Source organism: Charadrius vociferus, unplaced genomic scaffold (genome assembly GCF_000708025.1).
Source record: "Charadrius vociferus isolate BGI_N301 unplaced genomic scaffold, ASM70802v2 scaffold126, whole genome shotgun sequence".
Taxonomy (NCBI): Eukaryota; Metazoa; Chordata; class Aves; order Charadriiformes; family Charadriidae; genus Charadrius; species Charadrius vociferus.
In genome coordinates, this window is record NW_009648894.1 from 1,718,002 (window position 1) to 1,733,693 (window position 15,692).

Genomic DNA, 15,692 nt, shown 5'->3' on the forward strand with positions numbered 1-15,692 from the left:
CTGAATTGCAGTCCAATGTAAACTGCTCTGTAAAGATATTCAGAAAACTATTGAGGCACTTGATTTATTCTGTAAATATTGTTACAGGATATAGTAGCTTCATTGGAGGGGTGTGTCTGTGTTGTCTGGAAGGACTGTAATAACATCAACTCTCTTTTCTTAGTCAGATAATAGATGGAAACATTTCAGGCCACAAATGATCTTGAATCACATTAAAGCAACACAGACTTTGCTGTACTGCAGAAAAGCTTTTCCAAGGGAAGAAAAAAAAAATACTGATATTCACTTTAAATAAATAGAGTGAAATATCCTTTTGTTGTAGGTGGCAAGGCGATAGTTACATCAAAATATTTTCATCAGTCTTGCTGCAGAACTGACAGTATAAGAAGTTAAGAATAGAGGATAGATACTGTAATCTGGCATACAGAATACCCAGATAAGCCTCAGGTATAATATTTCCCTATCTGCTACATCTTAGTTCCAACAAATGAGACCTTACATTTGGGTAAACACACCTTTTTCCTGAGCGTATATCTTGTAGATGCGAATAAACATTAATGGGCACATAATACCTTTTAGATATGGAAACCTCATTTTTTAACGAAAAGGAAACAGGAGCTGCTTAATCAGAAAAGAGAGCAGAACAGGTACAGAGAAAGCCCTTCGCAGTCTAACCTGCCCCATCACAAGTGGTTATGGCCACGTTTTTCTGCAATTTTTCTTCTTTTCTCTAAGCTCACAGTCTAAGCTCATTTCACGTCCTACTATGGTTTCATACCAATGTAACTCGAAAGAAGTAAATGGACCGTAATCTACTCAGCAGCAATCCCTCTGTGCAGGATTTACAACAGAATCTGGATGAAATTAATTGTATCCACATAGGCTGGTGGATTTATTTATTTATTTATTTTAAATAAACTCACTGAAATTACTTACTCTATGCTTCATTCAATCCAGTCAGGCAATCTTGCAAAATTTTCATTCTCTTTCAGTAATGCGCTGGAAGTACTGAGGTGAAAAAAGCACACATGAAAGCAGTTTCAACTTTCATAAATTGCAGCCAATTATACACCCAGATTTGATTAATAGCAAACCTCAGTGTTGATGAACCAGCTAGAAGAGAGCTTAAATTATTGAAATAAAAGCATTTTTTTCAGAGAAATGGAACAATCCTCTTCTTATGGCTTCTAAATAGGCTCTGTTTACCCATAAAATAAAAAGTACCCAGCAGGTGCAGATGTGTTGGGTGACTCCATCAAGTTTGTAAATAGTGTTCATAAGTATTTATTAAGAATTGCCTTCTGAAAGCACTGTTAAGATGTTAGGATAAAATTCCTGAAGTCAGGTAATCTATTATTAATAGTATAAATTCCAAATGCATTTGGACTTTGATCTTGTTAGAACTGTACAAGAAAATTGTACATGCTGTTTCAATTAATGGGTACCTTCTTTGCCCTACCTGCACATGAAGGTGTTTGGTGTCAGAGATAGGCTTCATGAGGCATACATCATGCTTCTAATGCAGCATCAATGTGGATGCTCAGGACATTTGTGTATTCCTTTTATGATTCCTGAAGGCCATGCTGTGAATAGCACTAACACAAGCACAGAACAGTCGAGGTGGGAAGGCACCTCTGGAGACTGTCTAGCCCAACCTTATGCTCAAAACAAGGTATACTGCGATAGGTTGCCCAGGGCTGTGCCAGGCAGGTTTTGAATACCTCTGAGAATGGAGACTCCACAACCTCTCTGGGCAACCTGTGCCAGTCTTCAACTAACCTGACAGTAAAAAAAAAAAAAAAGTTTTTTCTTAACCTTAAATGCTTCCTGTATCTGTGCCTACTGCCTCTTGTCCTGACACTGGGCACCACTGAGAAGATTCTGGCTTTGCTTCTTTACACCTACCCAGCAAGTATTTATACACATTGACTAAATCCCACTGAACCTTTTCTTCCCCAGGCTGAACAGTCCCAGCTCTCTCACCCTCTCCTCATGACACATGCTTCAGTCCCTCACAGTACAGTAACAGCATCACAGAATCACAGAATGGTCAGGGTTGGAAGGGACCTCTGGAGATCATCTAGTCCAACCCCCCTGCCAGAGCAGGGTCACCTACAGCATATTGCACAGGACAGCGTCCAGGCGGGTACAGTACAGTACATTGCAGAACAGTACAGATCTTTCTAGCATTCAGTGGGATATATGCTATTCATTAGATCAAAAGAATTCTTCTCTTAAGATATTTGTCCTATACTGTCCTATACTGTCCTATATTTGTCCTTTGTCACTAAGGTGACACATTTTTACAGAAAAGCAAGTCTGGTGTTACAGTCATTGTGAGCAGATCTTGGTCATACAAAACAAGTTTATGATAATTATGAGTTATTTTTACAAAGAATGGCATTACTTGTTCTCGTAGTATAAAAGTAGCAAATAGGAAAAAAACCTAAACATTACTAAAAAGTTATTAAATCTATTCTTTTTATCTGTATCTTTTATACCTAGACAATGATACATACATAATTGTATTTTAACGTTGCAGAATGCTTCTAGATCAAGAAACACACTCTAGATCCTCAAATCCATTTTAAGTTCTGAATTAGTCACAGTCAAACCTGTTTCTAAAATGCACGACTGACTGTCATGTTTAATAGTTTGGAAGCTTTTCCCGGAATCCTCTCAGAGGGCAGTCCTCACTCTCACTCGGCAGCCATGTAGCTGCCTTTGCTTTATAGCTAAGGAAAAGACCTTTAAACGCCAAAGAAGAGTTCGTGATGGTATTTGATTCATCTCTACCACAGCATTTGAATAATTTTGTTGATTAATTGCTTTTCCAAAGTCACCTGAAACATCAGAGGCAGATCTAGAAATGGGAAGTTTGATGAAGATCTCCATAATTCAGTCGGTGTACTACACACTAGAATTTCTCTCTCATCATAAAACTGCCTTCATGCATAACGCTCCCAAGGATGAGACAACATATGTTCAAGAAAAACACCACTGTGGAAGTGGAGTCCAGTTTTGCTAGCTAATTGTCTGGGAATCATTCTGTCCATTCACCTTGAATAATAACTAAAATTGGTGAAGCCACCATTTTTTCCTCAAGACTTACATGGGCATATATCTGTAGTAACATTTAAGGCTGTTTATACTTGCTCAGGAAGCGAAGGGTGATTTTATTTTTTTTTTTCCTTACTATGCCATATATTATTTATGTCAGTACATGTAACACAAGCAATCATAGCATCAGCCAAACAGAATCCTTTCCATTACCAGGTACAGTATGTTCATTATAGCCTTTTACATATCAAAGCTGGGATGTTAATTTACTTCTTGCTATATTTTCAGGTTACTACACAAGTATTCCTGGAAGCTGTAACTTTGAAACACAAGATCAAGAATGGACCACTGTATGCGGATTAACACAAGACCCTAGTGATGAGTTTGACTGGGATATTAGCAACAGTGCTGTCACTGCGCAAATGGGTCCTGATACTGACCACACACCAGGTATTGGCATGTGTCCTACATCACTTTTGGGAAAATGAAATATTCACTGCATTAGAAAAAAAATAAAAATCCTGTAGATTAGTGCCAAGATAACAGCAAATCTTGGTTGATCTTACTGTATATTCAGACAAATCATAGTCAGCAATTAGCACAGTTCACAAAGCAGTTCCAACAAGCATTTAAAATTTTCCCTTTCATGTTAAAATTACAATATAGGATACGTATCACAAAAAAGCTGTACAAAAATGTATTAAATGTTTTAACATACGAGGTCTTCTAATCTATACTCTCTGGTAACTTCTAGCTGTGTCTGAATATAAAACCAAACAGCCTGGCATAGTAGCCTATTACCAACCTATTTAATCATTGCTTCAGCAGCACTGTAATTTTATAGATTGCTCTTTTCAGAGCGGTCCTGATTATATCATTCTTTATACTCCACTTCAGCTTGATGCATTTGTTTAGTAATTTCCTAGACAATGAGCTGCTAAATATAATGTGAAGATACTAATTAATCATCTCATCTGGGACACAACAGCCCTCTTTCTAAAACAGCACAGCATGCCTGTACAAATGCAGTAACTGTCTCCAAGTCTGAAATTATATTATTAATTAAGGGTCTATTTGAAAACTTTTAAGTTTTCATTTTAATGAAAATTTTAATACAATAAAAAAGGATATATTTGACAGTGATCATGGGTCACTAAGAGAATCCTTCAGGTCTCACTCGGAATTGCTGTATCAGTGAACCCATGCATTGCTGAATGGCTGAAAACCTTTGGATAGACAAAGGTGCAAATAATAGTCCAGCCAATCCATTTCTCTTAGGTCACCTGAGCACACAGTGTAGCCTTTATGTTATGCAGCACCTTGACTGAGAGCATCTGCTGTAGTTAATCTCTGGAAGACCTTGTTGCATTGCAGGTGTCTTTTTAGGCAGCTCCATGAAAGTATCAGCTTTATGTTTCCAATATCGGCTCACACCTGGACAAAGCAACATTAAGGCATCTTGCTAGCCTCTGGTTAACTCATGCTCAAGAACTAGTTTTTCTGAGAACCCATCTTAATCTGTTGATATCTTTCCCTCTCCCAGTCACCAGCTTTGCATTTTTCTTACCTTTCACTAGTATTTTGTTCGCTCCTTACAGAAGTAACTGGATTCAAATCAAATCTCTGTATGAAACCTCCTGTGTCAAGTCCCAATACTCACAGTTTCTGTAAATGCAACTGCAGTGTGAACGACAAATTTCTGCTATACAAACAGTCTGACTTTAAAAGTTGAATTCTCTGAAAGTGTAACTGGCTACAGTAGTACTCCTTGTCAACATTTTGAATAATCTACATTTCCTGGAGTGTGACACCATCCTAATGAATTCTAGAAAATCATACAATCATACACTAGTCCTTAAAGAATGGCTGAGGAGTAGTGTGTGTGGATGCACATGATTAAGGTTCCTGCCTAAGGTCTTGGTTTAACTTAACTCCCTGACATTGGCTTGCCAGAAATGTTAGTATAGAAGTGTTTGCCTAGATGTCCCTACAAGATGTTGCTGTCAGACTACTACCAGAATGCTTATCGATTGTTAGAATGAAATTTATTGATGGGCATTTAAGGTTATCTGTGTTATGTAAACAGCAAGCTATAGTTATATATTATATTATATAAATATAGAGTCATATAATATATTCCATAGAATATACAATATAATAAATCTGCATGGAATATTAATTTCTATCACAAGGTACCAGTCTCTGAGAATTGCTTAGCTTTACTTTCCAGAAGCTTTAAAGTTTAGAAACCCTATTTTAATTCCCAGCTGATCAGCAAAGAATAGTTAGTATTCAATGTAGAAGTATCACAGTCTCTACTGTTTTCCACTTGAATTTGTAAGCAGCATGATCTCCAGGTTTTGACTCTTTTTTTGGTGTTTTACAATTCCAAAATCAGCAGAGACACCTTATCAGCATGTGGCTGTAACCATTTCTGTCCTACTCATTTATCTTCCCTTTTCCTTTAGAAGATTCTGCACCTGCTGCAGGAACTGCTCACCTGATCATGAGGGAACTGCCTATCTGCCACGAATCACAGTTTTTCATTTTAGAGGAAGCAGACATCCACACTAGTTTGTGTTGCTATTGCAGGCTGTAAATGTGGAAGTTAATTCATCTTGGAAAGGGACAGAACGGACAGGTAGAGGTAGAAACTGTTGCAGCTGTCCCAGGCAAGCTGTTCCTTGCAAATCAGTAGTCTGACTTGCGTTTTTGCTCTTCCTTTGATGCAGTGTGATGACAAAACCACCACTAGCCTTTGGGGATTTAAAGAGATTTTGTGTCCTTTTCTATTTCAGTTTCTCTCGTTTAATTGGTGCTTCCTTGCTTCTGTGAAATTACCTAGCAATTGTAAGAAAAACAAAGTTAATAAAAAGCAAAGGAAAAGGAAAACAAAATTAGAGCAAATGTGTTTGCAAAATTACCCAGATTTGTAATTTACTTGTAAATTAACTGGGCAAGAAATATTCACATTAGTGATAGAGAGAAGGAATCACTTGTCAGAATTGCCAGCAGCCTAGATACTGATGACTTGTAATATCCACAAGTATCTATCAGCCCATTCCTGACCCAAATGCAATTCCTTCTTGTTCCAAACTCATTTCCTCTAGTTACTAAGCATATAAATTCAACGTAAACACCATACATCCCATTATAGCATTAAAGCCTATGATATTGTACCAACTTTATATTAAGCGTATTGGCACAACGTTGCGTGGAGGAATCTCATATTGGTTTAAATGTGTCTTACATTACTTCATCTAGCATAACTTAAATTGATTACAGATTTCAGATGGATAAAAATGTTCATTTGAAAAAATTTTGCATCATTTTGACAAAACCAAAGTTACATTGGTGCAGTCTCTGGGAGAAGATAAGCCCTGTGATTTGAAAACAAAGACTTTTAGGGGTAAATAACAACTATGTTTCACCTGGTTAACATTCTGCAATCTGACCAGCGTGTAGCTTATGCAGGTCTCAAATTTAAAAATACTCCTTTCCATAAATTTCCTACTCAAATCATTCTTTCTTACTTAAAACCAGGGCACTTTCAACCGTTTGCCACTGCATCCATGAGCAATTTAAATATTCAGAGTTGTAGCTAATCAAGTGCAGAACATTTCACCCTGAAAAACTTCAGCCAAATGCCAAAGTAAGCTTGTTTAACTTCTGCTATATATTGTATATAATTTTGCCATATATCATATACAAAGGAGCCAGGCACCTTGGTCTACCAGTTTGCTGATTAGTATGCAACTATGTGGGATGCTTCTATTTATGAAGACAACAGTATATCCATGCCATTATAATCTTTCAAATAGTTTTTTCTCTCCTGAGAAAATGTACATGTTTTTGAAAAAGCTTGAGGCATAACATGAAACCCAGATGACCTCACCTGAAAACATCATCTCAAATAAGGTTGCTTGAAAAACAGCAAGAGAAACTAAGAACATTTCCTTGACAGCCAATACAATTTACAAATAATCCAAATTCTGGTTTTCCTCTGACTGAGATCAAAACTGAATAATTCTCACTTGGAACAAATGACCATTTGCAGGTCTGTAAGAATGGCTTGTTGGCTAGCAGTTTGAAACCCCATTAAACAGCTTCACTTTATATGTGAAAGGCCTAAAATTGCAATCAATTTTAGGTAGATACAACCTCAGCTCACTTCAGGTGGGATATAATTTTTGATATTTTCATCCCAGTCCAAGCGGGTCTGACTTCTGAAGTAACACAGCAGTGAGAAGATTTCTGGTTTTGCTTTCTTAAAATCCTTATTTGCCACCTTACTAATAAGAAGTGCTAGATTGTATCTCATATTGATCTTGCAGCGGAAAAAAACCAAACCCTTCTTATTATTGTTGCACCACAAAATTTTTTTAGTGATGGAAAAGTTGTAGGAGAAGGAAATAATTTGCCTTCTAGGTCTTATAACGAGTCTGCTGGCTGGGGGGCTTTCATCAGTCTGCCAGAAAATTTAGCAATCATGCCTTAGCATATGATGCTTATACGATTTTAATAATTTGTCAATATAGGAAAAAGCTAAATTTTAGAAATTAAGTTGGGTCTGTCACTATCCAGTTTGTTTAACAAATATATCTTTCCAGAATAGCAGTTACTTAATTGACTGTTTCTTCTCTGCATCTACCTCAAGACCATCACAATTGCTGCTCTTTACAATTGTACCTTTTAAAAGTTACATCCTACACATGCATCATATCCATTAGTCTTCACAAATCTGCATCCTTGAATTATTTTTCTTTAATGCAGAATGAGATTTGAGAAACTTTACAATGCAGAGCATATGCAACTACACTCCTAGATTAGTAAAGCTCAGTAAGCAGCCTTGCTAATTCTGTTATATGTACCTTACCAATGTGATCCATCATTTCATACATTTAGGTAAGTAAGGGACAGATAGGACTGATTGGCTGATGTTCTGAAAACTGTTAAAGAAGAGCTTGGTGGTTTGGGACAGTAATGTTTGGAATTGATATGCAGAAGCTCCTACTTGTTGCCTTCTGCAAGAGTTGGAGGTGTGGTATAGTGGAGAGATACCAGAGTTTAGAAGATACTGTTTTGCCCAGTTTACAGACAGGGACTGAAGGTATGTATGCACATACACAGTCTTTCTGGTTTATATTTGTATTTCATGGTGTCCTTGAGATCAGTTTCCCAGATGACCCAAAGGTGTGGTATGTGTGCCCCCTGCAGAGGAGAGCAACACAAGCATGCCAAGCCACAGCTCTACATTAACTCTGCAGTACAGGAAGGACACTCATGCCTCTCATGAGCTGGAATGTCCCTTCCACAATAGTAAAGCAAGGATTTTGCCAGGAGGGATCTTCTTCTCCTTCTCAGAGTACAGACTGTACCTTTAAGGTGTAAGAGGGCAGCATCTTTTTCTGCTTGGAACTGAATCATGAATTCTCTTTTATGCTACCTTGTGGTTCTTCAGCAACAGCTGAACTATAGGAAATGTGGATATCTTGATCCATTAACAAGCCTCAGGGCTTGCCATGCTGCTTGACAGAGAATTTTCCTGGGTAAGAGCTATCAGCGAAGGTGCAAAGGTGCTCCTGACTCCTGCAATGTCAACGTTCAAACTGACCCTTAGAATCTGTGAGCATTTATGTTTGCAACATGTTTTATATTTGTTATTCAAATACAAATCAAGTACTTATACAAAGATAATAAAAACAAGGTGAGCTCTGAGGAAGGTTATATTAACACTGTATGTAAAAACCAGAAATACACAAAGTATTAACATGGCTGTACACTACCTGTACAGCCAAGGTAGTGTATACATGTACGTTGTAAAAGATATCAGTACTTCTGTGTGTAAAAATGCTCTGAAGCATCAAGTAGTATCAAAAAACTATAAAAGTCTTTTATCTTCTTTTTAAGGTAAAGGACAGCGGTTTTTGTATGTAAACTCATCTGCCCAGAAGGAAGGAAACAGAGCGAGGATAATTACTACCAAACTCTTCCCAGCTAGCCTCGGAGCCTGTAGTGTTCGGTTCTGGTTCTGGATGTTTGCTTCCAGGCAAACAGGAGTCTTAAAGGTAAGATAAAAAGCTCTTCTACTACATCATGACTTAGTAATATTTGCTTTAGTAGTATTTGCATTTCTGTGTCTAGAATGAGCAAAATCTCAGAGTTAATATTAGCAGTACTGCATCACAACTTCACTGCAGTTACACCTATATACAAAACTTTTGCTGACAAGACCAAGTGACAATTCCGTTTTAGTTTTAATTCCACTTGAAGTCCTTTTGCTACATATGTAAGAATGCATATTGCTTTTTAGACTACCATACTTAAACCTACCAAACATCAGCACACTCCTATGCACAATTCACTCTTTAATATAAAACAAAGGCAGTTTCCAATGTTTAGGACAAAAACAAGATGTACTTTAAAAGAAAAGTTTTAAACATATTAATGTCACCATGTATGGAAGGTGTTTAATTAAAGTAACTGGAAAAAAAGCATTTAACTTTATGAACAATTATAGCTCAAGCTTTCATGAAAATGTCTTCTTCCTGTTCCCCAAGCATCCTTAATGAGCTTACTTTTAGTTGCTAAGTACCCCGGTAAAAGTCCAAGCGGTGATGTGAACCCCTGGCAAACAACTTATTTCATGTGGCTCACTGAATAAATGTTACGCACTGCCTTTTTTAGAGGTTTGAGCAAGACTCCTATCTGTGGCAATTTGTTAAATTTTGAAAATACAGATTATGTCAGTTTTACTGTGTGACACAATAAAAAAATTTGCATATGCTAGCAAACTTCTGAACTAAATCAGCCTGTGTTAAAAGTGAGCAACATTATTTTTGAGGTCTTGGACCTGGAATTAAGTCAGGAAGTTTGGACTACTGTTTTCATACTTACTCTGTTCGTCTTTGGTGTGGTTCTCCACTGTAAAGGACAATCATAGCACAATTCCATGGGATTATAGCACAGTTGGGGCTGGAAGGGCCTCAGGAGGTCTTTCGTCCAACCTGCTGCTCCAAGCAGGGTCAGCTACAAGATCACACTAGGTGGCTCAGGAGTTTCATAAATAGAAACTATCCAACTTCTCTGGGCAACCTCTGCCACTGCTCGACTGTCCAGCATGACAAGGTTTCTCCTTATAACCAGCCAAAGAATAATGTTACCTTTCATTCCACCTTTTATCTATCTTTTTTTTTTAAGTAAATCTTTTCGGGATGGGATTTGCACCTCAGTTTTATCTCTAACACCTGGTTCATGGAGACTCTGAGTATTGCTATAAACTTAATAATAACAAAGAAAAAAGCTTTACTACATGAAATTAGGACAAGCAGCAAATACTTCTGCTTCTCAAACTGATTTTAAATGAGTTTCAAATTAAGTTGTTCTATTTTTAACATTTCTTTATTCAGTGAATAAAAATGCTCACAATGTATTCTTCCCAAAGATACTTCAGTTATTCAAGATTAATTTTTAAGAAGTATCTGCAAGCTTGTAATTTTATTATCTGAATATAGCTTTTAAAATACTCTGCCATATCTTCAAGTCCATTCTTTCCAGTTTACATTATTTATCCTTCCACATACACAAACTTTGCACATTAGATTAAGAAAACAAACCAGTAGGTAAAGGTTGAGAACAGTTCCAGATTAAACTGAAGTAAAAAGCAAACAGCAACTGCTTTTTGGATCTGTTAGTAACTGAAATATTGTGAGATTATCTATGATTATCTATTTGTTTAAATTCAAGTATCCTGGACATTACAGCATGCGAGAGTGTAAACAAGATTTTTTTGAAGGAGCTTCTGAAGTTTTTCAAGCATCACAGAACACTTAGAATTAGCGAATAAGTAGATGTGTGTGGCCTATGTGCGAGTTAGTAGGCAGACAGCCAAACAGAACCTGCTTTTTTTTTTTTTTTGCATTTCAAACAACTATTTTAATTAGCTCTCATTACCTTCATTTTCATAAAGAGATCCATAAAGAAATGTCTTACTCCCACATACAAATAAGGTTCCCTGTTTACAGCTTTGCAACATGTACTTTTTATGTAGAAACATATAACAATATTCATAACAGACTGAAGTACTCAGCACGGAATTATCATCCTATCACAGATTCAATTTATCCTTATGGAACGTTTTGCTTTTTTCTGTCAAACTAATAATCTATTTCAGCATCAACTGTTGCTGTTATTAAATCAAGTATATAAAGTGAAAAAAAGCCTAAAGGAACAAATAAGAAAACCAACAACATCAACAGCCCAAAGCTTCAAAAGCAACAGCTCAGTAAGATTTTTGGTCAGGTTACACTAGAGGTGAAAGAAGTCAAATTGTAATGGGAAGTCTGAATAATGTGTTAGAGTATAATAACGTCAGTACAAAAGCTGATGTTATAGCTTTTATGTGAAATGCAGCTTTCTGGTCAAGTCTGAATTAAAAAAAAAAAAAAAAAAAGGACTGCAGAGATAGAACATACTGAGATGTGTGTTTAAAATGACGCACAGGGAATCTGTAAAACAGAAAGATAAAAATGAAGAATGTCTTGCTATAGGAAGTAGATGTGGTAGAACTACACAAAAAAGTGCTCCTCTTCTGTATTCACAATGCACATTTCAATTGCAGAATTCTATTGTCGTAAACTCTGTAATTTGTTCATAGGGAAACTAAAAGCATAGGCTATTATTATTATCTTTAAAAAGGACACAATGTTTACAGCAACTCTTGTGTTAACATAGAATGGATGCTATTTAAAAGAGCTCTGAATACTAATGCTGCAGGACATCAGTCAACTATTAACCAACAGGAGAAAAAGGTTGCTTCATAATGACTAAGTAGAAAACCACTAAGCTTTATTTAGGAGTATATGGTAACAGCTTTTGAGAGGTGAGTTATTCAGCACTAAATACATGACTGGTCTAATATATCAATTAGTATGCTCTGAACAAGAATAGCTCTTAATAGAAACAATTTTTACTGCAATGTGCTGTAAATGTAAATTTTGAAAATGCATTTCTCTTTACATGTTTATGACTATTTAGTTGCATTTAATGAAGCAGGAGAGAAGTTTCAGCATGAAATTGTGGTTATTTCCACATCTGCTTTGTTCCAGTGGTGATTGTATTGGTCATCTGTGAGAAAGACAGAAAACATTCAGCTTTCATTAAGCTTCAACATTCTGTCTCTCTCTGTTTAGTTCAGGAGTTTGTCATACAATTGAGAATTAAAACCAAAATTAATTCCTGATATGATAGTATAATTCTAATATATCAGTTTTCTGCTTTGGTATTTTCTGTTACTAACTGAACTGAGGTATAATAAATTTTGGTATCAAACAGGTAGAAAACAGGTACAAAACTTTCTAAAGTGCTTCTATATTGTGACAGTAAATTGTGACACAAGTTTGCTAATCTGATTTGTGGGCTTTAGAGATACAATTTCAGTCTGTCTCTGGTGTTGCTTCAGTCCAAGGAAGATGTGCAATGATGACTGCCAAGGAACGTGAGTTCAAAGGCATGATCTTAAGGATGTGGAGCAGAAAACATAGTATCGTTATTCACTGGAGTCAGCGGGAAGTTTCCTCAGCTGACACAAATCTCTGGTGCCTAGAGAGGTGAAAATACAGGTTGTCTTTGACAAGATTTTCCTGCTCCTTTAGCTGATGATGAAAGACTCGATGTTGGGAATTATGGGAGAATACAATTCTTATTATGCACCCTTCAGATCTGCATTGGCTTCTTGGTTATTAGTCAGTTAATTAACCCTCCAGATGGAACATAGCGCCTTCCAGCATGCCAACTGCTAGTCAGCCAAGATCAGGAAGATAATACATTATCTTGAAAAGTCAGCATGAGGGCACGAGAGAGCCACATGAGTTGTAACTGCTGATGACTAAGTAGAAAACGGCAGTTTCTATTTTGTGACCTTCAAAAGTACATGCACTTTCCTCATCCGCAAAATGAAGCAAAAGTTGAAAAAAGAATGCAGGAGTTTCTAACACACAGGACATGCTGTGGAGAATTAGAACTGAGTCGTGATTTTAAGGCAGGGAAATGGGATTTGCTAAAGAATGCTGTTCACATATGGACTACAAATGAACCAGCTTGCAAAGGCACCTTGGAGAAAGACCAAGAAGCAAGTATAAAAGATTCACTCACGCATTGGTCTCATGCAGATTATCTTGTTATATTCTTCTTAAAATCTCTGTGAAGCATGCATTGGACATCTTCACTCCTGAGCTTTTCACTCTGCAGTGAATGAAATGATAGCTCTATTTCTGTGGTTCCTATTCTTTGTGGTTTAGATTGTGTGTACAATCTAGAAATGGTGTCAGCACAGAATGAGGAATAGACAGATAGACTGACTAGTTAGTACAATACAGGCTTGTAACTTTTAAACTAAAAGGATGGGATTTAGCCCACAACAAGGTCGGTGTTAGCTGGAACACAATCTCCCCAGACAGGTAGATACAGACTTGTTCAACGGGACTTCACTACAGGTTTAGGGTTGGGGTTTTTTTCCTTACATGCCATGTAAAAGGAATTCACCTGTTAGCTTTTTCCTCTTTCACGTGTTATTTTTTCTTCTACTACCAGGCTAGCTTGTACACAATTCATAGGATGCTGCCTAGGGAGGTGTTGGAGTCTCTAGAGGTCATCTTCTCAAGATGAAAGGATAGCTCAAGATCCTTTTCAGTGTTTTCTTCAATGTTTAGATGAATTCAGGGTTAGCTCTTTACTCGTTAGCTACTATATGTCAAGCTGAGACTGTAGGTTTTCCTATTAGTGATCACATTAGCAGTTCTTTTTATTTGATTTGATTTTATTTCTATAGTAGATTTATATTTGCAGCTGAACTAACACCAACAAAAGTATTCGGTAACATTTTGTCATCACCAATGAGATGTGGGTTTGAATCATATCTAAGAGAGACAGTACTACCCAAGCAGGTAGCTGCACTACTGGGCTTGGGCTATGCTACTCTAGCTAGCTGCACTTCTCCATCGCTTAAAGCTGACTCAGTTGCAGCTCTTGGATTTCATTGTCAACAGGTATACACAGCTGGAGAACACGGAATGGATATTCTTATGTGGTCTTCCAGTAAACATGAAGAAAAAAAATGGATGTATGCAAATGTAGTCCTCTCCAGTAACAGTCCTTTCAGAGTTGCCTTCGAAGCTGAAGTGGGGCAGAGTGAACCCACAGAATTTGCTCTTGATGATATTTCTTTCACCCCAGAATGCATTGATGGAGGTATGTTATTACACAGATACAATAAAATACATGTTTGTTTTTTTCAGAGGGCAGAGAAAATCTGCGGCATTTCATATTTCAGTGTATACTAGTAACAAAATCTGGATTTTTTTTCTTTTGAAATAATTGTAATACTGCTATACTTTTACTTCATTCCAAAAAATGTAGAAAAGAAATGGGCACAGCACAATCATGCAAAGAACTATGTGTTTTTCAAGGGAAAGAAAAACATATTAAAAAAAAGAAAGATCAAATTTATCATATATGACCATCATGGCAAATTTTTTACTGGATTTCTGCCTAAAGGAAATGAGCTAACAGAGGGACTCCTACCTATTTGTCAGCTAAGCGCAGTATCTGAATAAAGATACTTGCCCATAGATTGTGGAAGACAGTTTTGTGTTATAACTAGAAGCTGAACATATGAGTACTTCTAGCAACTCAGAATATTACTGTCATTGAGGGCCTGTTAGTGTTGTCATGAACCAGACTTCAGAGGGTTCTACCATTACTCAATTGTATTGGCTTTCTCCTGTGTGAAAATAGTCAGACAAGGCCGTATTTTGAGGTGGAAGAGTTTTATGAGTATCAAAGTAGTTCACAATTATTTAAAAAAGAAAATGGTTAGTTCTTTTATCTTTGCTCTCTTAAAATATCTCAGCAGTATAGCAAATTTACCTCATTGCCAAGCTCTGGGAATTTACGATCTCACTTCTGTTACACAAGCTGAATGATTTGAATTGTGTGGGGAAAAAAAAAAGTTAAATTCTAATGCCTTATAATACCATGTTTATTCTGTGAGAAAAGCAGTGGTTTACTCTGCAAATGAAATATAGCATATGATACAGTATCAGAAGAAAAAAAAAGTATATATGCAAATATAGATTCTGGTAGGAATATCAGCCATTCCTTATTTTGAACAGCCAAGAGGGGAAGAAAACTAAAGGAACAGAAATCTTTTTGTGTAGATTTTCATTCATAAGGAACAACTAGGAATGGTTATGGTTAAACAAATGCCAATGCAGGTGTTATAAAAATTTTCTTGAATAACATTTCTTTCTATTTCTACAGCTTTTATTGTTCAGATAGGATAGCCAGTGTATGAATTAGTTGTCATGTTTTTCAGGAAACTGTTTGGTATTTTTTGTTTGGGTTTTTTTTTTTTATTGTGATGATTAAGCAGCTCCTTGGAGGATTAACCACATGTTGATTAAGGCTTAAAATGAAATAATGTGTTCAGGCAGGTGGCATTTGCTCAATCTCAAGCTGAACAGAATTTTTGTTTATTTTCCCTGAATAATACCACCAATAGGCTCAGGCAAATCCTATTTTGGAATGTTCTTCAATATGCTGCAGACTACATATATAAACAGGTGTTTGTTCTA

General features: G+C 36.6%; 1 protein-coding gene across 1 annotated transcript in view; it reads left to right on the forward strand.

The window, feature by feature from the left end:
- MALRD1 (MAM and LDL receptor class A domain containing 1) overlaps positions 1 to 15,692 on the forward strand; it is a 268,564-nt gene that overhangs the window by 182,005 nt on the left and 70,867 nt on the right. Inside the window, exons 30-32 of the mRNA XM_009887147.1 lie at positions 3,349 to 3,510; positions 8,971 to 9,128; positions 14,106 to 14,307. Of these exons, the coding sequence (XP_009885449.1) occupies positions 3,349 to 3,510; positions 8,971 to 9,128; positions 14,106 to 14,307 (522 nt within the window). The remainder of the gene's footprint in view (positions 1 to 3,348; positions 3,511 to 8,970; positions 9,129 to 14,105; positions 14,308 to 15,692) is intronic.